Here is a 21,858-nt window from a genome sequence, read left to right as displayed (position 1 = left end):
CGAGCTCGGATTGCAGCGGCAATGGCATAGACTAAGAGAGCATACAATGGGATGTAAAATGTCGGTATCGGTATGTTCAGTGTTGACTCGCCTCAGCGTGAAATTTTGAGGGTATCGGTATGTACAATGGGACGATGTTAGGTTTCTTTTAACAATGTCATGTTGTCACTCTTCTCTTGCGAACGCCACGTAGAATAATTTCTGATATAAGCGATAGAGCAGTAAAAATAAAAAATACTTTTTGACTAAGAGATGATCATTTGCAAGAAAAATAAGAGAATTGTTTTCATTTACTCCTTCCGATCCATATTAATTGGCTCGAATTTGCTAAATATGGATGTATCTATGTCTAAAAAAACGTACATGTAATATTTCGACAATTAATATGAATCGGAGAGAGTATTAGATTTCATCTTCTCTTTCATATTTTCTTTATTTGAGATATGTCATGATAATTTATAACATGTTTTTTGTTTTCTCTAAACAACATGAAATACTCCTATCATGTTAACCTTGTGTAACTCTCTCTTTAAACATGAGATATATTTTATTGTGTGTAGGCTAGATTTATTGTCCGATTGTGAAAAAAAGAAGAAACGGAGTACTGGCCGTGCATGTAGGTGGAGAACAAACCAAGCAAAACGCAATGGCCCGTTGCAGAGTAATTATCCGAGTAAATTTCACAAAACCATAAGTCTTGGGACTAGCGTTTCAACGGGCCGTAATTATGACTAATAGTTTTACAAAACCACATTTTTTCGGGCAGATCTTCTCACAAAACCCAAATCAGGTAATTAAGACGTTTGATGGTGTTTCTGACAAGTGGGACCCACATGTCGGATGCCATGATTGAATCAGGATGTGGGATGCCATGATTGAATCAGGATTTTCTAAGTAGATAGAGAAGCTTAACAGGGTGTCGGACAAAAGCTGAAGTGGAAATAAAAAAAATGGTTCGACCCATCCGTCCGACATATGGATCCCACTCGTCAGAAACACCATCAAATGCTCTTCTGAGCAACACCATCAAATGCTCAATGCTCAGAACGAGAAACACCATCAAATGCTCAATGCTCAGAACGAGTATTTTTTTTCTACCGCCGCCATCGATGGGCTCTTTAATAAGAGCGAAGAAACATCAAACGTCTAATATAGACGCACCTTAAGTTTTAAAAATAAATTCATCCGAGAGTTTTTCATCTCCAACACTTACGAAAATCAAAACGCTATAAAATTTAACATCGGTCTTTTCAAGCTACATCTAAGTTGTCTTGTCTGATTTAAATTTAAGTTAAACGAATCGCGGTTGAATTAGTATTCAGTATTTACTCCCTCTGATCATAACTCAAATTTATAACTTAAAATTTTCAAATATGAATGTATCTATTCTTAAAATAAAGACAGATACATGTAATATTTCGCAACAATTTAGAACCGGAGTAGATCTCATTTTCCTCGTCCGTTTCGAACTTAAAAACATGTAATTATTCCACAAACGTAAACTTATTCGTAACACGCCTGGTCCCGTCAGTTACGTACTCCTACGCACACAGTTTGGATCTCTCAGTCTCACTGGTACTGCCCGCCGGTGCCGCGCGCCTGCGGGAAGTCGCTGCCGACGCGCGGGTTATGGGCCGCGCTGGGCCTCCCGGTGCCGGTGGCCCTGCCTATGGGCCCGCTCTCGGCGACGCCGTCCTCGACGAGGCCCCCCGCGGGGCGGCCGCCCTGGGCGATCCCCGGCGCGCCCTGCGACGGGTGGTACATCCCGGCGCTGGCCCGCTCCTTGGCGGCGGCGTTGGCGAGCATCGCGTTCTGCTTCTCCTCCTCGGCGCCGCGCACGCGCTCCTGCCGCCTCGCCTCGGCCGCGGCCTTGCCGGCCGCGTCGTGGGCCGTGGCCTTCTCCACCTGGCCCTGCACTGTGGCCTTGGTCTTCTCCATGCCGGAGTACGCCGACGCGCCCACGTTCGCCGCCGCCTCCTTCGTCGCCTCCATCGCGCTCCTCCCGGCTTGCATCTTGTGCTCGGCCTTTTTTTCTCAGCACTTGCTCTCGCTAGCTTGTTTGGGATGTTTGGGTAACTGATTTACTGTCAACTTGGTTGAGTTGAGATGAGAAGATTGGGACGACGCGGCGTGCGATTTATAGTTCGGCAGCGATGGCGTAGGAGTCCTTCGGGTCATCGACACGACGACGCGTGGACGCTATACGTGGGATCCGTTTAGAAACGGTGATGAGGTGTCATGACACGAAGCATTTTCGCAGATGAGTTCTCGAGGTAGGCACGACAGAACGAGGAGCCGTCCACCAGCTATCTGCCGCGTGCAGATGCTTTGTTTTTTTTAAAGGAAGCAGATGCGCTCTGTTTATATCGAAGGAAAAAATGACGTCCGAAATAGGTCCATCAGGACCACTAAACAGGTCGCCTAAATTTAGGCCCCAAGTTTCTATGCATGTCAATTTGGTGATTTTTTAGCTTTTCGGTTTAAAGTGGATATAGAAATGGTGAAATTGCATGATGCGTGATGAAATAGAATGGATATAACTTATATCATATAAGTTGAAATAGGATAAGGGATTGTGAAATTGGATGGAAAATGTGCATATGTGTAAAGTTGAATTTTGTTTTCTAAAATACACCCAAGCAGGACATATCATCGATTTAAAGGAGAAGATTTGCTGCAGCGCAGCTACAAGCCCGAAGGCTGAGTTTCAAAAGAGATTACATTACCCATTATCTCTCCACTCTACACCACTCACACCAAGCTGACTAAAAATTGAGCAACTGAAAAGCTTGGCTTGCTGCCAGCAAACACTCTCCGATCGTATGTAATCCAAGATTGTTCTCACGCTCGCCGAGTCCCCTCGAAGACGATTCTATTCCTGTGCCGCTAGATGCACCAGTAGAAGAGCGTCACCGTGGCAAGATCCTGACGAGCGTTGCCGGAGCACGAAAGACGGGATAACCAATCTGAGAGCAGGCTATCCCGATCCCGCGTGGGCATCCACTGAAGCCTATGCCAAGGCCTCAACAAGGCAAACCAAACCTCCCTCACAACCACACAGCCGAGGAGAAGATGCGAAATCGTTTCTTGCTCTTGGTCGCAAAGAGGACATCGGGGCGGATGATCCAGACCACGCCGACGCAACCGGTCAGCGGTCCAACAACGATTCCGAAACACAAGCCATATGAAGATCCTGCACTTATTTGGCGCCTTCGAATCCCAAACAAGATCAAAGCCCTCAAACTTGAGCCGACCCTCAAAGAACGCCTCATATGCGGAGAGAGCAGTGAACTGCCCCGACGGTGACCAATTCCACCTGAAAACGTCCTCCACCCCGCTGTCGAGATGGACACGGCTGAGACGATCCCACAACGAAAGAAACTCCCGGATCGCTTCCTCTGACAAATTAGGGCTCACCACACGTGTCCAAGCATGGTTTAAGAGACCTTCATGCATAGTCATGAGAGTAGCGCCACGGGAAACAGAAGCGAAAACCACCGGCGCCACATCTATAATCCGGCTCCCATCCATCCAAGGATCAGACCAGCACAGAGAGTCGCGCCCGTCGCCAACAATGGACGAAGAACCGGCTGCAAACAGATCACAAGAGGCCTGAGGAACCTCAATTTGGAGATCGTGCCAGGGACGTTGATCATCCACACGTTGAAGCCAGCACCACCGAGCCCTCAACGCCGTATTCAAAAGCCGCGGGTTAGGAATTCCCAAACCACCAATTCTCTTGGGGGAACAAACTATCGACCACTTAACCAAACAGTGGCCACCCTTCACCTCCTTTCGACCCTTCCACAAGAAAGCCCTGCACACTTTCTCAATGTCCTCGATGATCCGGATGGGAAGGTCCAGAGACATCATCCAATAGGTAAAGTTGAAATGTGTTACGTGAAAAACATTGTATTAGCACATGATCCACTGTAAATGTGCAACGTTCATATGGTTCAATTATTTTCCTGTGTTTTCCTTAAAATTGTTTTGACAGGTATTTGCGTATGAAAAGTTTTTTCCTATGCTGCCCTGTAAATGTTCATATGTGTCAAAAATTTGTTGATGCATGTAAAGCAATTATCCATGTACGAATAAAATTTTGAAATAACCTTCTACGAAATGTGGCCTCACTATATTTTAAGGAAAACATCGATGTAAGTTGCCAAAAATGTTTTTTCTAGAATACACCCAAGTAGGGTGTAAGATGGCCGCGACGCGGTTACAAGCCCGTAGGCGAACGTACGCAACTACTCTATTACAATCCAGAAAGGATCCACAAGACCAAGACACGAAAAATCAACAAAATGGAAAAAACCAGCACACGACTGTGCCCTTACCTCATTATCGATGGTCCGCTGAATGCGAGTGGTGCTCGGAGTGACCACACATCAAACACCACGGCGTTCGTATGCTTCCAAAGACTCCAGGTGATGAGAGTGATACCGGTATTTAGCTAGGTTCCTTCTCTCCTTGAACCTCAAGTCTCGCCAACCAGATCACCAGAGAGTCTCGGGCCATAGGCACCCATTGTAACCTTTCCCAGCATGTACACGATATGCCACACTTGCCGAGCCAGAACGTAAGCAAAAAGCAAGTGATCGATGGTCTCTCATGTTGATCACAGAAGGGACAGTGAGACGGATGTGGGTATAGACCATGCCAGCTTAATCTATCCTCTGTCCAGGATTGGTTTCGCAGGGTCAGCCGCATGAAGATCTTGCACTTGCCTGGAGCCAACGAAAATCAGACCTCAGTGGCTCCTGGCATGTCCTCACATCCGAGAAGAAAGCCACGTAGACCGAAGATGCCGTATACATCCAGGTGCCGATCCACTAAAAAAAAATACAACTTTTATGATGGTTGGCAAATTTAGAGACCGTCCAACCTAGTTGATCCAATGATGGAGCAATAGTAAGTACTTGAAAGAACTGAAATAAAAGTACTGAAAAGTACTTGAAAGTACCAAAATTAGCGATTTATTTTATAACTAAAAGAAATTAAAAAATCGCCTAATTTATTTTGTGCGCGAGCACTCCGTGCCGTTCGCGGTGCACACATCGAACTACCTCCGGTCCCCTTCCTCTCCCAGTCTCTCACACCAGTCTCCACCCTCATCTCTCTTGATGCCAGTCTCCACCCTCGTCTCCCATGGTCGATGCAGCTCCGCCCCCCCCCCCCCAGCCCCCCCCCCTTCCCGTCGGCATGTCCCAACTCCGCCCCAACCCCTGGCCCGTCCCGCCACCGCCAGCTTGCCCCACCTGCGCGCCCCACCCTAGGCCTCCCCCGTATCGGCGGCGCGCCCTGCCTCCGGGCCCAACCCCGGCCTCCCCCGTCCCGCGCCGCGCCCCAGCTCCTCCGTCCGCCGCGCCCGCCGCGCGTCCTTCTGGCGGCGCCCCAAGATTGCCAGCCGCGCGCCCTAGTTCGTCCGCGTCGGCAAGCTGGCGTCCGCCCGCAAGCCAACAGCTCCTCTTCTCCTCCCTCTCCCCGCGCGCCGCCGCCACTGACCGGGCCGGTTGACCAGATCCGCGCCGTCGCAGCAACGGGCGGCCGTGCTCGCCAATCGATAGATGGGACGAAGGGCACACGCACGGACATGGATTATCGCCACGGATAGAGCAAGTACCTGCATCGAACTCTCATAACAAGGCATTGACTTTTAGCAGTGGCGACGACGACTTTTAGCAGTGACTTTTAACAAGGCATTGACAGAGAACTAGATGATGTTTGAATGGTCTTATAGTACGATCTGTGTTTTGGACTACTGCAATACCTCGGGCCTCTATCCTTAGTGACATTTACTTCAGCTTTTGTTTTCCCAAAATATGTAGCGTTATCACAGTAAGATCGGAAGTAATTGCTTCACTTCATGAGCTTGCTTTTATGGGCTATTTTCAGAGTGAACTCTAGAGAAACAGATAATAAAGCTTATTTAGCAATTTGAGTAGTACATGATTCCTCTGCTGTTATATATATCAGTAAAAAAATGGAAACATTCACAGCAAAAGTTGCCATCCATATTACAGGAAGCTTTATCTACCACTGATACAAAATACAACAGACATCTGTTTAATGAAGCACCTGAAGGGGCATTGCTCCATTGATGATATCTATAGCCAGGTAACGCAGACATGAAATGCATACAAGAGAACTCAGAAGAATACACTGGTTTACATGGATAAAAGGAAGGAACAAACAGCAAAATTTATTCTGCATATCAGCAGTGCGACGGATGCAGCAAATTTACAAAATTCTTACCACACGCCATGTGCTAAAGACAATTCAGAAATATCTTAAGGGGGTACAAAACTGCATACAACTATTAGTAGCAGTAACTGTTACATCACCATCTCCATCCAAATGAGCTCCACACAAATTGAAAATAGGAATGAAGCTAGTTTTCTATGTAGGATCTTTTCACCACCACAGGCCTCACGAAGTACCACTTGAAATATTTTCTTTCCTAGTTAGAGCTGAAAATATTGGCACACATGTATCAGTTGACGAACATCAATATACAAATTAACTACAAAACAATCTATTTCCATATGCAAGATGGTCTGCAGCATAGACATGTATTGATCTATATGCCACGTTTATACACTAATATCCTTACCATGTTTATACAAATTAACTACAAATCAGCTAGTTTTCTTTCAACTCTCAAGTCTTGCGGACTTTCATATGCCACGTTTATAAAGCCATATAGGAGTATAAATGATTGAAGATATCAACCATGTCCACCCGCAACCAAAAAAAAAACAAGATATCAACCATGTCTTGTATATACACTGACATTATCTAATGTTCTTCCTTAGGAAAACAGGTTGGTTCTATTTATTTTTTTGGAATTTAAATTTTGCAAGAAAAAAAGAAAAAGGAAAAAAATTACCTCGGGCGCCGGCGGCGGCCAGTGCCGCGCAAGGCGAGGCTCAACGATGTCCGGACGGGGTGGTCGGCGACGGACCGGATCCGGCCGAGGGAGGCAGGCGGCGGCACGGATCCGGCCGGGGGGAAGGCACGCGACGACGCGGGCGGCGGCGGCTCGAGGGGAGCACGCGGCGGTGGCTGCGCGGGCGGAGCACGTAGCGGCGGCGCGAGGGGATCACGCGGAGGCGGCTGCAAGGGCGGAGGCGGCGCGAGGGGAGCCGTAGGCGGCGGCGGCGCGAGGAGAGCAAGGGGGTGGCGGCGCGCCGGGCAGACGGGAGGAGGCGGCGGCGACAGGAGGTGGGAGGCCGCGCACGGGCGACACAGAGAGGGAGGGGGTCGAGCGGGTTGGGTCGGGGAAGGAGACAGGTTGAGATTTTGGAATCGATCGCATAGGTAACCGGTAACCCGAATAATCAACTGCTAAATTAATTCCAACGGGAGTACGGAGAAGTACCGAAAAGTACTCACCAATCACCGTAAAAGAGCTCAAAAAAAATGTTCCTAAAAATGTTCAATATTTTAAGAACAAAGAGAATCACTACATATAATTGAGTAAAAGTTATTGTTTGGCCCTTCCTCAATTGATTTGCTCGACGCAAAACTGAAGCAAGAGAAAGGAACACAGCATGCCGCAGTCACACTCCTTTAAAAGGAGAAACGTGCTCGATGCTTGGAACTTCGAAGGTGCCACACATACGAACAAGAGCTGAAGAGCAAAGAATGCAGCCGCCGGTGACATCTGCATGCACTTAGAAAAGGGAACGACCTATGGCTTGAGATAGGCCACCGTACAACCTACCGCATTACGAGTTACATCTGCATGTATCCCTCGGCAGTTCGCGGTACGCTACAACCTAAAGCAAAAAAAAAGAAAATTAGAGCGTGTAACGGTGTGCAAAGAAGTCGTCGTTTAAGCTTAAAAATCGGACGTTCTCCCGGTTAGATTTCTCACTTAGTTATATGAACATTGACACACGGCTCAAGCATTTTCCTACCTATGCTCTCCTAACCCCCACCCAACAAAATACTGGTCAAACTTCAAATGTTTCTTGCCAAGTACTTCTTGTTGCTTTATTTGCAACTCTATAAGTACTCCCGGCCCATAGTCGAGGCATCACAAACAAAAGAGCTAGCCAGCAAACATAGCGTGTCGACTAGATCGAAGCCATGGTGAAGAAACCGTCGCCCATTCGCCGCCTCCTCCGGCGAACCCTCTCAAGCAGGCACCTCCGCCGCTCAGGCTCAGCTGCGTCAACCGTAAAGACTCCAACCGTACCCTCAACAGAGAAGCTGCAAGGGCAAACGGTCGTGGTGGACGTGGAGGCATGGCTCCTAAGATCACAGCTATCTGCCTTCCCATACTTCATGCTTCTCGCCGTCGAGGCCGGCAGCTTCCTCCGCGGCCTCTTTCTCCTGCTCGCCTACCCTCTCCTGTCGTTATTCGCCAGCCGTGACATGCGACTCAGGGCCATGGTCATGGTGTCCTTCTTTGGGTTGCGTGAGAAGGAGGTCCTTAGGATTTGCAAGGCAGTTCTGCCTAAGCTCTTCTTGGAAGAGGTCGCAATGGAAGGCCTCCAAGCGGTGAAGAAGGCGGAGACGGTGGTCGCGGTGAGCGCCTTGTTCCCGAGGGTGATGATCGAGCCGTTCCTGAAGGAGTACCTTGGTGTCGACACCGTCGTCGGAAGGGAGGTCATGGTAGTTGCCGGGCGTTATGTTGGGGTTATTGAAGATGAGGTGGTGGCCCTAGAGGAGGAAATGCACGAGATTATGAACAAGGGGAAGCTTGAGGAAGCGATCGGGCTTGCCGGCATAGGCAGCAGCATGAACCATCTGTTTTCTCATTACTGCAAGGTGAGTTCTATTGTCGTTCATTGCAGACAAGTAGCAAAATCCCTGTTATTGCAGTAAGAAAGTTGGAATTAAAAAAAGGAAAAATAGTTTTATTTTGCACGGAAAGGAATAATCAGTTGTATATATGTTTCAAAGTATGTAAATATACTCTTTGGCTAGTGCCAGTATTAATTTTTAATTTGTGCATATATGCAAATGCAAGGCTTGCCGTACTATTTTGCTTATAAGCTAGTTTAATTTCTAATATTGAGGTAGTAAACTTCATCTCTACACGCAGACCCAGTAATATTACCCAGTCAGAAATATTATAAGGTCAATTAGGTGTACATTGGTAACGGTAGGCAGGAATTCAATTCTCACATGAACACTCATAATATTTCTGACTGGGTAAGCTAGCTAGCTAGGTTAGACCAACCATATTGTACAAGATCAAGTTTGAGGTTTAAAGCTAACAATATACATCTATACAAATTTTTGAAATAGCAATGGCAGTCATAGATCGAGCCAACGCTTTCATGCATGCCTCGTGTCCATGGTTTTTATACGTACGGTGCGTAGAATAGGCCGGGCATATGAGTATATGACACATATATGATCGAACGTAGTACGGAGAATATGTTCTTTTAATTTCCTCGCAAAAGAAAAGAACGTAGTATCGCGTAGAAGAGAAAATAATTAACTAGACATATTAAACTGCATGTCGCCATTATATTTTTTGGACTACGATCGAGATGGATTGTAGAAAGGAATGAGTAGGCCGCGTTGGGTGTGAAATTTGTGGCATGGGAGAATTAATCTTTCAAGCTCCAACGATGGGGCATGCATGCATGCACTCCCTGTTAATTAGTTGGAGTTGGTAAGCGGCGAATACCAACCTAGGTGTCGTGTGGGGTAAATGTTAGCTAGATTCTTAAGTAAGGATATACTAGCGCGCGGGCACATGTACCTCATAATAATAGGCATACTAAAACTTTGGATAGTCAAATACTTTACCGTGTACTCCACATTACTCCTAATTAACAGTGCCTTTAATTCCTACTGCAGGAAACCTATGCCGTGAGTAAGGCGGACAAGGCGGCATGGCAGAAATTACCCAAGGACAAGTACCCGAAGCCCCTGGTGTTCCACGACGGCCGGCTCGCCTTCACGCCGACATTCTCCGCCTCAATCGCCATGTACACCTACTTCCCCTTCGGCATCTTCCTCGCCTTCTTCCGCAGCATCGCCTACAGCCTCCTCCCCTACCGCGTCTCCGTCCCCTTCGGCGCCTTCACCGGCCTGCGCTCCCGCATCATCGCCGGCCCCCCGCCCACCGACGCCACCCAGGAATCCTCCGCCGGCGCAGCGGGCCGCCTCTACGTGTGCAACCACCGGACGCTCCTGGACCCGATCACGGTGGCGGCGGGGCTGAACAAGCCCGTGACGGCGGTGACGTACAGCGTGAGCCCCGTGTCGGAGCTGCTCGCGCCCATCCGCACGGCGCGGCTCACCCGGGACCGGGACGAGGACCGGCGCCGCATGGCGGCTCTCCTGGCACGAGGAAACCTCGTGGTTTGCCCCGAGGGGACGACGTGCAGGGAGCCCTTCTTGCTCCGCTTCAGCCCCCTCTTCGCGGAGCTCACGGCCGAGGTGACCCCCGTGGCGCTGGAGACCCGGGTCGACATGTTCTACGGCACCTCCACGATGCCGGCGTCCAAGGTGCTCGACCCGCTCTACTTCATGATGAACCCGCGGCCCGAGTACCGCGTCGAGTTCCTGGAGCCCGTCAGCACTGCCAGGATGCCCGAGGAGGGCGAGGGGCAGGGAAAGAGCCAGAGCATCCAAGCGGCCAACCGCGTGCAGCGCGTGCTCGGGGAGGCGCTCGCGTTCGAGCTCACCGGGCTGACCAGGAAAGACAAGTACATGATGCTGGCGGGGAACGAAGGGGTCGTGGATGGTGACAGGAAGAAAACGAAGTAGGTGTGGGCAAGTGCTGAGATCGATCCGTGTGCACAGTTAGTTTTTTTATGCGTGTGATTTAATTCTTTATGGTTTTAATAATTTCTTGCTGATGTTATTTGCAAATGGATTAATTATTGTTTGTGTGCCATTGCCTGTATATGTTCTTGTTCGTTTATGTGTGTGGAAAATCATGTAAATATGTAGTGCGGAAATAATGGAAGGGAATTCAGAAAATCGAACTAGAGGAAGTGTGTCCAAGATCTTTTAAGGATCGCTCGTGCGGTGTTTCATCAGGGAAATGCTCATTGTCGTCCCAGACGGTATGTGTGTGAACAATTTGTTACTAGCATACTAAAATCAATGATCGATGTACAAAGTTAACGATGCCAACTCTTAGCAGGCAAATAGGTCTATACGTTGATAGAGATTTGAGTAAATTTAACAAAACCACACATATTGGGACAGTCTTCTCACGAAGGCACCATTTTGCTGTTTGCCCAGAAAATCACACATTTTCAGTCACATAATATAACAACAAGCCCGTAATGATGCGATTAAACGAGTTGACAGTTTTCCTTACAGGTCGGCCTCACATGTCAGATGACATGTCGGACAAATTCGAGCCGGCCCGGTAGCACAGAGGAGGAAATTGGGAATCTGTCTGGCTTACCGAGGTAATCCTAATCGCCTTAGGGGTGTTTAGCTTGGGTCTGTTGTCTTTTTCTATTTGCTTGTGACCATTTTAAGGTCTTTCTGAATTCTGAGGGAATGCCGGATTGTATAATGTCCTTTTCTAAAGGGCACCCTTCACTCGGAGGTTGACCGTCTGAAGGCCGAGTTGCATGTATGTGTTGTCGAGTTGCAAGCTTTGAGGGCGCAACTTAGGCAGAGGGAAGATGATCTCCAAGGACTCGTGCGAGGTGACTCCGTCTTGAAGAAAATGATTGGTCGAGTGGCCAGACAATTTTTTGGTATTTTTCTTGGCTTACGCTTCTACTCTTCTGACGTGATTGATGTTTTGGCCGGTTCAAGTGAAGCCGAGGGCTCATCAACAATGCAAGTGGTGAACATAAAAAGTTTGGATTCACGAGTTGTGATGCACCTGACGACCCCGATCAGGTCTGACGGGCGTTTGGGTGAATATTTCTATCCGAGCGGCATGAGAGTTGTCACATGAGGCGAACACGAGCAGCTGACCGGCGGGGCGTGTGGTTCAGCAAAATTTGACGATCGAAGCGGATCAATTTTCACGGGAATATTATGACATAATAGCCAGCTCTGCTCAAGTCTGCCGCCCGACCCGAAGACAGAAAAAGGGACTGGCCAATCCAGTCTCATCGATCGATCACCCCATCCCGTCAGTCTGAGAGCGCTTCTTTTGTGTGGGCTGATCTGTTTATGGGCCTTACGAGAGTATTCGTAACTACTATTTGGGTTTTGGTCTATAAAAGACAAATTTGCACACGAACAAACATGTAAAATTTTAGTCGTCTGAAGGTGCAATAACCAATTGCACATTTCAAAATCAAAATTTGCACACTATAACAATGTGCAATTTTAGCCGTCTGAAGGTATTTAAAAGTCCAAATTTGCACACCAAATTTCACGTGCAATTTTAGCCGTCCGAAGGTGCAATATCCAATTGCACATTTCAAAGTTCAAAGTTGCACACAAAATTTCGCGTCCAATTTTTGCCATCTGAAGGTGCAATATCCAAATGTACGTTTTAAAATCCAAATATGCACACAAAATTTCACTTGCAATTTTAGCGGTCCGAAGGTACAAAATCCAGTTCTACATTTCAAAATCAAAATTTGGACACAAAAAAACATGTGCGATTTTAGCCATCCGAAGATGGGATATCCAATTGCACATTTCAAAACCAAAATTTGCACACAAAAACATGTGCAATTTTAGCCGTCCGAAAGTGCAATATCCAATTGCACATTTCAAAATCCAAATTTGCACACAAATTTTCAGTTGCACTCTTAATCTTTTCCATTGCATGGGGTTGAATTCCCCGTGATTTTCCTCATAAAAAATAGACATTAGGGTCCAATTTTAATTGGATGGCTACAGTAGACCCTCTAAATCGACTGAGAATTAAATTAGACATACCCAAAAGGAAACCTAGCCTTGCCCATAATGTATATATATAAAAAAAATCTACATAGAACAAAAATATTCAACTTCTAGGTAGAAATAAAAAGAGAAGACAAATGTAACCAAGCAAAAAAAAAAAGACACACTTCCACAACATATTGGATTACACACTCCAAACAGATAAAAGAAGTCCATAAACACACAGCAGAAACGGGCCAAAAATCAGCCCAGAAAAACTTTACAAGACTCAGAAGCCAAACCAGGCCCATCCCACGTCACATGGCCTGCTCAAATTGGCGACCATCGTCCTAGGCTAGCGATCCAACAGAAGAGGTATAGATCGGAAAGCAATTGTACGTCCAAAATCTACGGCAAAAACAGAAATGAGAAATAATGATTCTACGACTGACCACTAGCAAAAACGGCAGAAAAAAGCTAAGACCCAAGTACCCAACCCACCTTATGCCTGCACCAAACGCATCCTTATTTGATACAATGTACTCGAACATGGTATCGCCCAATTTCCAAAAAAAAAAGTACGGTAATCATGGGCGGGCCCAGCACTATTTTGAATACCCACTAAGATTTGCAAAACATCAATTATATGTATGTAACAAAGATTTTGGTTAGAAACTCAAGCGTATTCAAGCATTGGCTAAAAAAATTGCACCGTCCATCTCTCTCCCACCTCCTCCGATTTGGCACAATGGCACCAGCGTAAGTAGGAATTTCAATTCCTGAACCAAATCATCTACTCGATACTCGTAGTCTCATATGACCTCGATTGATGTCTGCACCTAATGCTTCCTCGCTTTCTTCTAAATCTCTAGACGGACATGTCCCTAAATTCAAAAACTTAGCGACTGTTCCTCATCTGCTCTACTCCTCACACGCACTATGCTGTGCACAATAGTTTAATGACTAGGCGATCACTCAATCAAATACACAAGTTGCAACTTTGTCTGGCGAATTTTCAAAACAATTTTGAATACCCAATGTCAAAATCCTGGGCCCGCCCCCGTCGGTAATTCATTGCAGATGTTTATTGGAAAATTAATAAACGTTCACAAAGTATTGTCACAAGCAGGAAAAGATTAAATGATTTTCAGAAGCAAGCATTAATTCCCAAATGTTTCCTGTACAGTAATTCATTGCGGGGTTTTATTGCAAATTAAGAAACGATCACAAATTATTTTCACAAGCAGGAAAAAATAATTTGTTCCACAAAAACAAGCATTAAACGTCGGCAACCAAATCAAGAAGGGCGGAACTTTGCCCGGATCTTCTCGATGGTGGCATCATCCGTCAGCAAAGTCTTGGCCAGCAGATCGTCGGGGAGCGCGCCGGCGAAGAGCGCGTCGGCGAGGAGCACGAGCCCTGGGTTCTGGCTGCTGAGCGTGGCGTAGAGCGCGGCGGGGGCGGTGCCGTTGTTGTAGAGGAAGTGCACGAGGCCCTGGGGCACGGCGAAGACGTCGCCCTTGCGGAGCACCTTGGCGAAGAGCTTGTTGTCCGGGTAGGAGGAGACGAAGCCGAAGTAGACGGAGCCTTCCAGCACCACGGCCGTCTCCGACGCCCTCGGGTGGATGTGCGGCGGGAACACGGCGCCCCGGGGCACGTCCACGCGCGCGTGCGACGCGCCCAGCGTGTTCAGGCCCGGGATCGGGACGGCCTTCGCCGTGAACCCGTAGCGCTTGCTCTCCGTGCCGCCCGGCTTGTCCACGCCCGCGAAGAAGAAGTCCTCCGGCACCACCGCCGCTGGGCCCTTGCACGCCACCCCGTTCACCCGCACTGCGTGCAAGGACGTGCAAGGACGAGTGTACGCGTCTGTACTGTGTTTCCTAAAAAAAGAGACTTATGTTTGCAGGAACGGGGTCTTTGCTTGCTTACCTTTGGACGTGGGGTCGGCGACGCAGAAGTCTTGGAGAGGGCTGGGGTCGAAAGCGTGGACATGGCTGAGGCTGGCGACGAGAGCGATGAGAGTGGCCACGACGAGCAGCATCTTGGCAGCCATGGCCAGTCTACTCTACTCTTCTCAGCAATGTGCTAGGACTTATAATGGACTCGGATATGGGTAGTGCAGTGCCGTGGTGGCGCTGTGTGAATGTACAATGGAGACTTCTTGTGGAACTGTCTGACTAGTACACCCAGGCCTTCTATTTATAATCGCGAGCGCACAGACTCTTGGTTTGGAAGCGTGTTTGATTATCACATTAATCGCGGCGTCATTTTCGTTAAGGATATCATATCTAGTCTTCAATTTAATTATAGGAAGGAATTGATTTATTTTTTCAGTGTATAGGAAGGAATTGATTTTTCCTTTTTTGAGAATCAATAGGAAGGAATTGAAATGCAGTAATGCAGACATCCAGAAGGATGCGAAGTCATTTATTAGTTTTCACGTGTGGAAATCTTCACGTCTTGCTCAACTCTAATGGGCCATGCTGCCCATGTGTGTTCGCGAAAAGAGAACATAGTGGCCCATGGCTGGAGTGGCATCATCTGTTTGGCGGAGCAGTTTTTTGTAGTAGGTGTTACTTTTCCTCAGAAGAAAAAAACGTAGCAGGTTGCTTTGCTGGGAATGAAAAGTATGTTACATATTGTAGATTTGTACTCCCCTCAGTGTGTTAGTTGTTCTCTTCTACTCTAATCTTTCGTTCACTTATTCATTAATCCAGGCGATATTTTGAAAAGGTGTTGATGAGTTTCGCTAGTAGTTTTTTTTTTGACAATGGGAGCACAACCGCACAGTTGCAAGTCAGAAGCAATCGAAAGGTCACAAGTAGCTGAGCAGCATCAGCTGTTACCAGTTACAGAAGTTCAAACCTTAACGTCGGCGCATACGGTTTCAAGAAATGCTTTGTTTTCTTACACAGGAAGGATCGTCTATCTGGCTGCCAATTTTGTTTTTTAGCAGATGGAGGAGGGCCAAACAGAAAGAACAGAGCAGCTGAACGATGTGGGCTGGGGATAGCTAGAAAATGAACATGGGCCATAATAAGTCCTACCCCACGCCTAAGGCCTACAACCCGGTGAACGAGAGGCCGCACAAACAGGTTTGCCGAGCGGCAGCCCGTTACGAGCTCATTTGCTCAGCCTCGGCCCGTGCCCCGTCCACCGGACAAAAGAAAAAGACCAGTGGCCGCACTGAGGAAGAAGCGCACGAATGGGGCGGATGACTGGGGGCACTCCTCAGTAAACCAAACCTCATAAACATCCGCGATGAATTACAGTACACAAGAATTGACTGGGGCCTGGGACCCCACTCACTGATCCGCCCCACGATGCTCATCTTGTTCAAAAAAAGAGTGATTGCTCATCTGGTCATGCCCATCAAATCAGGAACATTAATTAGCAATGCTCAAATTTTGTTTACCAAATCCAAAAGACTACGTTATCAAAGTGGGGTGGGAGGCCATCCCATTTTAGTACTTCCTCCGATTCATAATAAGTGTCTCAGACTTAGCATAACTTTGTATAGTTAGTTCTAAAAAAAAACTTTGTATAGTTCGTACAAATGTTGAGACACCCATTATGGATCCGAGTATTTCTCATTATAATAGCAATCCATGGGACGTTCGTACTGTACAAGAAGGCAATAGACACCACGCAACGGGATATTCAAGGACATTACGATCACGGAGGGTAGGTATGAAAAAAGATTTTTTTTTTTCTCCATGAGTTCTCGTCGACGGGTAAGCACGAAGTCGTTGAGCCGACATGGACGGTTAACACTATGAATTATTTAATTAAATGAAAAATATGGGTCTTCATGAATATCCGGCTATCTTTGGTTTGGACATAGACATAATTTACGTTTCATGGATACCTTCGCATAGGAACGTAGCCACGATTTAAGTATGGAGGTGGCAAGTAGAAGAAGCTCAAAATTGGAGGAGGCAAATTGAGTACAACCGTTGATGTTTTTTTTTTCATTTTTCATCATAGAGGGCCCAAGGCCTCCTTATTCGTGACGGCCAAGACCCACTCAATTGACATCTTGAATGCCGACCGTCTGTCCCGAAACATCTGCAACATCGAAGGCACATGTTTTTTTAGAGCGAAATACAGTAGGTTTTCTTTTTGAGCTTTTCTTTTCCTTCTCTTCTCAAACAAACTATGTGTACATTTTCTCATTTTGTACACCTGAAATGAAAGGAAACATAATACAAGTAAAAATTTATAAAAGAATACATGAAAATGTCTACACAAGTGCCAAAATGTTACATCGGGTGCACAACACACCGGATAAAAAAATCAAATAATCAGCCATAACCTAGCTGGATAAAACTCACTGGCCTATCAGAAAAAATCGACCAGTTGTGGTGCTGAATTCCCCTGACCTTCTAAAACAAACAAACAAACAAATCAACAAAATTGTTCACTGCAATCTGCTCCTCTTGAAGTCCGGGAGCGTGAGGGACACCGTCCGAGGCTGGAATCCCACGGAGGCAAGGCTCGGCGACAGAATCATCTCTGGGCTGGGCCGCGGCGACGGCACCGGGTCCCTCTTCCTCGACGGCGATCCGGCGAGCCTCGGCGAGAGGTTGACGTGCTCGAGCGCCCTGGACTGGAGGTCCTGCGGGTAATCGCGCACGCACCGGATCCGGGGGCCCGTGCCCGTCGACCATCGGCAAGTCTCGTGGTTCTTGCTGTGGCCGGAGCCTGCAGCCACGGGTGGTCTCTGCTCTGAATATTTCTTGTTCGTTTCTTCTTCTTCGGTGTCAGTGATGCGGGAGTTAACTGAAGTGCTTTCGTCTTCCTCGCCCTCGCTCATGTCACCGTAGTCGGTCATTCCGTGATCCGTGTCGCCGGCGAGAACGTCGTCGTGCTCGGTCTCAGTTTGATCTTCAGTAGCCGCGGCTGCATTTTTGTTCTCGGCTTGTTCAGGCTGGGTGACAGGTTTGCTCAGCAAGGGGTACTCGTCATCTCTGTCTACCGGAGATGTCTGAAACAAAAATTACAGAATTAATTCGCATGTCATTAATTACTGTTCTGATGATCTTTTGTAGTGGTAGTGATAGTAGTACTCTCTTGCTACTGACATGCAAATGTGAAAAGTTCTCTCATTTACCTTGACATCGGTGAGGTCGACGCCGTTCTCCTGAAGGTAGCGAATGAACTCTCTGAAGTTCTCTTCCGTTGGAAGGTAGTGACCACTGTACGGCCATATTGCCTGAAGAAACAGGACACCATCAGTTATACTGGAGTAGTACTATTTGATAACTTTTGCTAATCTGAAATTGGCATTGTCTATTGAGTTGTTGTAAATCAAGATTTTTGTTCTTCATATGAACATACCTTCAGAATTCCGTCTTTGACCACCAATCTTCCTGCAGACGTTATTGCTCCACCAGACAGGAAACTAGAGTGTTGAAACGATCCTTTCTTCTTCTGCAGAGGGTCAAAGCCGGAGCAAGAAAACTTCAGAACCAATGCAGAGAATTGTATCTTTGAGACTTTGACCATGCATCGCGTTCATCCGCGTATTTATGGTTGTAGGTGACACGTACTATACATTAAAAACTGGTAAATATAAGAAATGAATTTACCTGGCCAACATAGAACGCCTTGGTGGTGCTGAGGACAAAAATCCACTTTGAATCATCCGAACTGTGCACAAGAACCCCAGTTTGTTTGAATGCAAGTTTGCCACTCTCCACAACCACTTCATACTGCTGCCTCTCTTGCTATAATTCAGAAAAAGATAAGCAGAACGGATGGTCAGATGTATGTTTTCAATTATTTAGCTTAGTTCTTAGTATTTCTTTTGTCATGTGTTAAGATTGAGGCACATACTGGTCCAAGGTACTTGATGCACTGGCTTTGGAGTTTACTCCTGGGGCACTTCTCGAGATTTATTTCTTTGCCCTCCCCAATATCTAACCTGTTCATTATGTTAAAAATTTACCACATTGTTAGTCCTAAGATCTTAAACTGGCACAAATCAAAAGCCTATATAATAGTTATGATAAGCTAATTTTCAGTACTTACCAGTAAAAGAATGGTTCTGTACTCTCACTCCTGGACCAGACATCATAATAAATGTGTAAATTGTGTCCATATCGATGCCTCGGATCAATCTGTCCAAACACATGAAACGGCAACATTAGTAAACAACTTGTAACAATCTCACTAGGAGACTACTATAGGAGCTTAGTTTAGTGCTAGAATTATGTAGCATGTGACTTACAGCTTCGAGCCAGTGCTGCAATGCCAGCTTCTGAGCCTTCCCGCTCTTCAATAACCCTTTGCCAACCTAAACCATCAAAGGAAATCTCGTCATACAGCTGCAATTTCGATGAAAAAACAAAGCATCACAAGGGGAACTTTGACGACTTGACAACTGTTAATCACCTTGGCCGCTCTTGTCCTTGCCCTCGCCCACCGTGATGCCGCGGTTTCAGGCTTTTCGCCGTTGAAGAAGGATATTGAGCTGTGCTTCAGTGATGCAAAGTCTAGTGCTTTCCACCTGCAAATGCAATAAGAATCAAAAATTTAATTCTGAAATTTCGAACACCAAGGTTAACTGTTCCAATGCCCCCAAATTTAAGAAACTGACACGTACCATAGTTCCTCAACAACGACTGCACAATCGGCGAGGTTCCGTCTCGTTCTGTAGCTCTTGTAAACCTTCTGAAGCTTAACGGCTGCAGCATCAAGCTCACATTTGGGGCTGGAGGAAACTTTGGGGCTCGATGCCAAGAAGAGATCAGATTTTCTCCGGTCATCTACGACGTTTATCCGACTGGGTTTGCTCTTATGGTGCACTGGACTTGTGGCTTCCTCTCCTCCTTGCCATTGTTTGAAGCTCAGTGAATGCATAAGTTTGCCCTTGGAGAAATCATGTTCATGGCCTTGTGTTTTTAGTGTCATCTTCTTCTCCTGTTCATACCGAGGGGAAGGGACTTTGTTCACCATGCTGATTTCTTGTGACCTCGGACTGGAGATCTCCGTGCCAAGAACTTCAGACCATGCACGGCGATACAATCCCATAAACTGAACCTTCTCTGCACAATTTAGAGAGGCAAAATTAAATTTCAGGTGAAACAGTGATTTTAGTCAACTTGCAAGAGGAAGGAAAAGAACAATTCTGTTCTCCTGACATGGTCAAAAGTCAGTGAGAAGAGAAGAACAGCAAGCAAGCAGCCGGCAGAAATGACTCCGGACTTTCTGGAATTCTACAAATGGCACCACAGCATCCAAGAAATTGAAAATGTGACCTACTAAAACTGAGCACGATATATCTTGCGCTCTTGAACCCATCTTGAGAGAGAGAGAAAGAGAGAGAGAAACCCGAAGAACTTGAAACAGAGGATAGATGGAGATTAAGCAACAGGCAGGCGGGCAACCATGTAGCAGCTGAAATTATGATTTTCCTTTTTTGTTTTGAGAACGGGATGAAATTATGAATTCTGATATAAACGCCTAGCAGAAAAAATACAAGCCTAGTGGCTTTCAAATGTCATAACAGCTTCAAGGATCACATTCTGAGAAAATTACTCTGCATATAGCACCTCATGGACCTACTCCAATCCCCAGCAAGAAACATAGCCCAAGAACAAGACTCGATCAAATTCCAATCAATTCAACCAAGAACTCTACTCCCTCCGGCCGGAATTACTCCTCTCAGATTTAGTACAAAGTTGTCACCTGGTGGAGGGAGTATGATTCTCACCTGGTGGTCTTTGGAGCAGCAACGGCAGAAAGAATGGAGTCTTCTCCCGAGCAGGGCAGGAACCGCAGAAGGACGTCTGGAGAGCAGTGAGAAATCTTTGGAATCTGGTTAGAAACTTAGAATAGAACTGGATACGGCTGTGGCCAGTTGATGTACACCTCGTGGGAGGTCACTGCTCCCTCTTATATATGTACCAAAACCTTGGAGCGGACCCAGGGATGTGGAAATTTTGGAGGGGAATATGGCTGGGGAATTTTGTTGCCCAAGAAAAGAGACTTGGGTCATTGCTGAAGTTTGCAGAGGCAGCTGCAGCTTTCAATTCAACATATTGAACGTTCTTTCAGTTTACGCCTTGTCAAAGGTCTCTTTTCAGAACAGGTCCTGCCTGGTCCACATTCTTCTGGGTGGGAAGGCTGCTGGGTCTATAGGATTAAATAATCGTTAAATAATTTGACTATCTCAATTTTTTTTTTTGAAAGGGGGACTATCTCAATCAATGTATACAAAACCTCCCAAAGGCCATGCAGTGCCAAATAAATGTGATGATGTAGTTTGACTTATAGTTTTCTGCCATCTTTAGACAAAACTTGATAGTTTTCTAATCTTAACATAACCTTGATAAGCTTGGTCTCTGCAGGTTAGTAAAGTAAACCTTTATCGCAAGAAATTTGAAACTATGTCAAAGGTAAATATTTATGAACGTATTAAAAGAGCTTGTATTTTCTTATGGGAAAGCGCCTATTATGGAACAAAATTAGCATCTTGTACACACACACAGATGTCAAAGCAAATGAGAAGAAAGCAATTTATCTTTACTCTTATAACTGCACCACTTATTGGCGTGGTACAAATCATTGAAATGAGAATGAATATGAAATATGTAATCTAAGATAATTGATCACAACATTTTCCTTAGACATGCAACCTAATTTTTAGTCCGTAGCAACACATGATTATTGTGCTAGTAGCCATAAGAACATCGAGATAATTTGGTTACGTGCCGATTTGCAGTTGCGAAATTATATCGCGATGAACTTATTTCATAAATAGACGTTGAGAACTTGGATCGTATTTTATTCAGCATAGTATACTACTCCCTCCGATCCATAAATTTGTACTAACTTAGTACAAAATGGACGACACTTTTTATGGATCGAAGGGAGTATAACTTAACTAATCATGTACAAAGTACTCCCTAGTTTTTATAAAAAATGGCATGCATGCATTACGAAGTTTAACTTTGACCAACAATTAGATTAATAATATGTGGGTTACTTTTTTTTACTGAAATTATGACATTGGATTTGTGTTCGAGAAGAGTTTCCATGGTATAAAGTTTATAACACATAATCTTCATA

General features: G+C 46.1%; 4 protein-coding genes across 4 annotated transcripts; 1 reads left to right on the top strand and 3 right to left on the bottom strand.

Moving 5' to 3' along the window:
- Nucleotides 1-1,350: 1,350 nt before the first annotated feature.
- Nucleotides 1,351-2,107, bottom strand: LOC100827577 (11 kDa late embryogenesis abundant protein). Its single transcript, XM_003568720.4, has one exon. The coding sequence runs from the start codon at nt 2,011-2,013 to the stop codon at nt 1,570-1,572; it is 444 nt and encodes a 147-aa protein (XP_003568768.1). The 5' UTR covers nt 2,014-2,107; the 3' UTR covers nt 1,351-1,569.
- A 5,933-nt stretch (nt 2,108-8,040) lies between these two features.
- LOC100841828 (probable glycerol-3-phosphate acyltransferase 3) lies at nt 8,041-10,961 on the top strand. Its single transcript, XM_010235007.3, has 2 exons — nt 8,041-8,781; nt 9,826-10,961. The coding sequence occupies exons 1-2, from the start codon at nt 8,098-8,100 to the stop codon at nt 10,738-10,740; spliced, it is 1,599 nt and encodes a 532-aa protein (XP_010233309.1). The 5' UTR covers nt 8,041-8,097; the 3' UTR covers nt 10,741-10,961.
- Nucleotides 10,962-13,927: 2,966 nt separating this feature from the next.
- On the bottom strand, nt 13,928-14,948 carry LOC100841521 (germin-like protein 5-1). The gene is made up of 2 exons (XM_010233316.3): nt 14,713-14,948; nt 13,928-14,613 (listed from the first exon to the last, which is right to left on the bottom strand). The coding sequence occupies exons 1-2, from the start codon at nt 14,834-14,836 to the stop codon at nt 14,081-14,083; spliced, it is 657 nt and encodes a 218-aa protein (XP_010231618.1). The 5' UTR covers nt 14,837-14,948; the 3' UTR covers nt 13,928-14,080.
- A 1,979-nt stretch (nt 14,949-16,927) lies between these two features.
- On the bottom strand, nt 16,928-20,802 carry LOC100841215 (IQ domain-containing protein IQM1). The gene is made up of 10 exons (XM_010233315.3): nt 20,501-20,802; nt 19,391-19,832; nt 19,180-19,294; nt 19,016-19,081; nt 18,817-18,905; nt 18,622-18,709; nt 18,375-18,512; nt 18,124-18,216; nt 17,897-17,998; nt 16,928-17,770 (listed from the first exon to the last, which is right to left on the bottom strand). The coding sequence occupies exons 2-10, from the start codon at nt 19,816-19,818 to the stop codon at nt 17,204-17,206; spliced, it is 1,686 nt and encodes a 561-aa protein (XP_010231617.1). The 5' UTR covers nt 19,819-19,832; nt 20,501-20,802; the 3' UTR covers nt 16,928-17,203.
- Between the last annotated feature and the right edge of the window lie 1,056 nt (nt 20,803-21,858).

The sequence above is a fragment of the Brachypodium distachyon genome, chromosome 2 (genome assembly GCF_000005505.3).
Source record: "Brachypodium distachyon strain Bd21 chromosome 2, Brachypodium_distachyon_v3.0, whole genome shotgun sequence".
Classification (NCBI taxonomy): domain Eukaryota; kingdom Viridiplantae; phylum Streptophyta; class Magnoliopsida; order Poales; family Poaceae; genus Brachypodium; species Brachypodium distachyon.
Note: the sequence above shows the minus strand (reverse complement) of the source record. Positions and strands in the feature narration are given on the sequence as shown.

What these genes read in the sequence shown, in the direction of transcription:
- LOC100827577 (XM_003568720.4), bottom strand. Translation starts at nt 2,013, where the DNA reads ATGCAAGCCGGGAGGAGCGCGATGGAGGCGACGAAGGAGGCGGCGGCG.
- LOC100841828 (XM_010235007.3), top strand. Translation starts at nt 8,098, where the DNA reads ATGGTGAAGAAACCGTCGCCCATTCGCCGCCTCCTCCGGCGAACCCTC. An exon ending in TGTTTTCTCATTACTGCAAG is followed by an intron (nt 8,782 to 9,825) that starts GTGAGTTCTATT and finishes TTCCTACTGCAG; the next exon opens with GAAACCTATGCCGTGAGTAA.
- LOC100841521 (XM_010233316.3), bottom strand. Translation starts at nt 14,836, where the DNA reads ATGGCTGCCAAGATGCTGCTCGTCGTGGCCACTCTCATCGCTCTCGTC. An exon ending in CGCCGACCCCACGTCCAAAG is followed by an intron (nt 14,614 to 14,712) that starts GTAAGCAAGCAA and finishes CCTTGCACGCAG; the next exon opens with TGCGGGTGAACGGGGTGGCG.
- LOC100841215 (XM_010233315.3), bottom strand. Translation starts at nt 19,818, where the DNA reads ATGGGATTGTATCGCCGTGCATGGTCTGAAGTTCTTGGCACGGAGATC. An exon ending in GTCGTTGTTGAGGAACTATG is followed by an intron (nt 19,295 to 19,390) that starts GTACGTGTCAGT and finishes TTGCATTTGCAG; the next exon opens with GTGGAAAGCACTAGACTTTG. An exon ending in TCGACCTCACCGATGTCAAG is followed by an intron (nt 17,771 to 17,896) that starts GTAAATGAGAGA and finishes TTTTTGTTTCAG; the next exon opens with ACATCTCCGGTAGACAGAGA.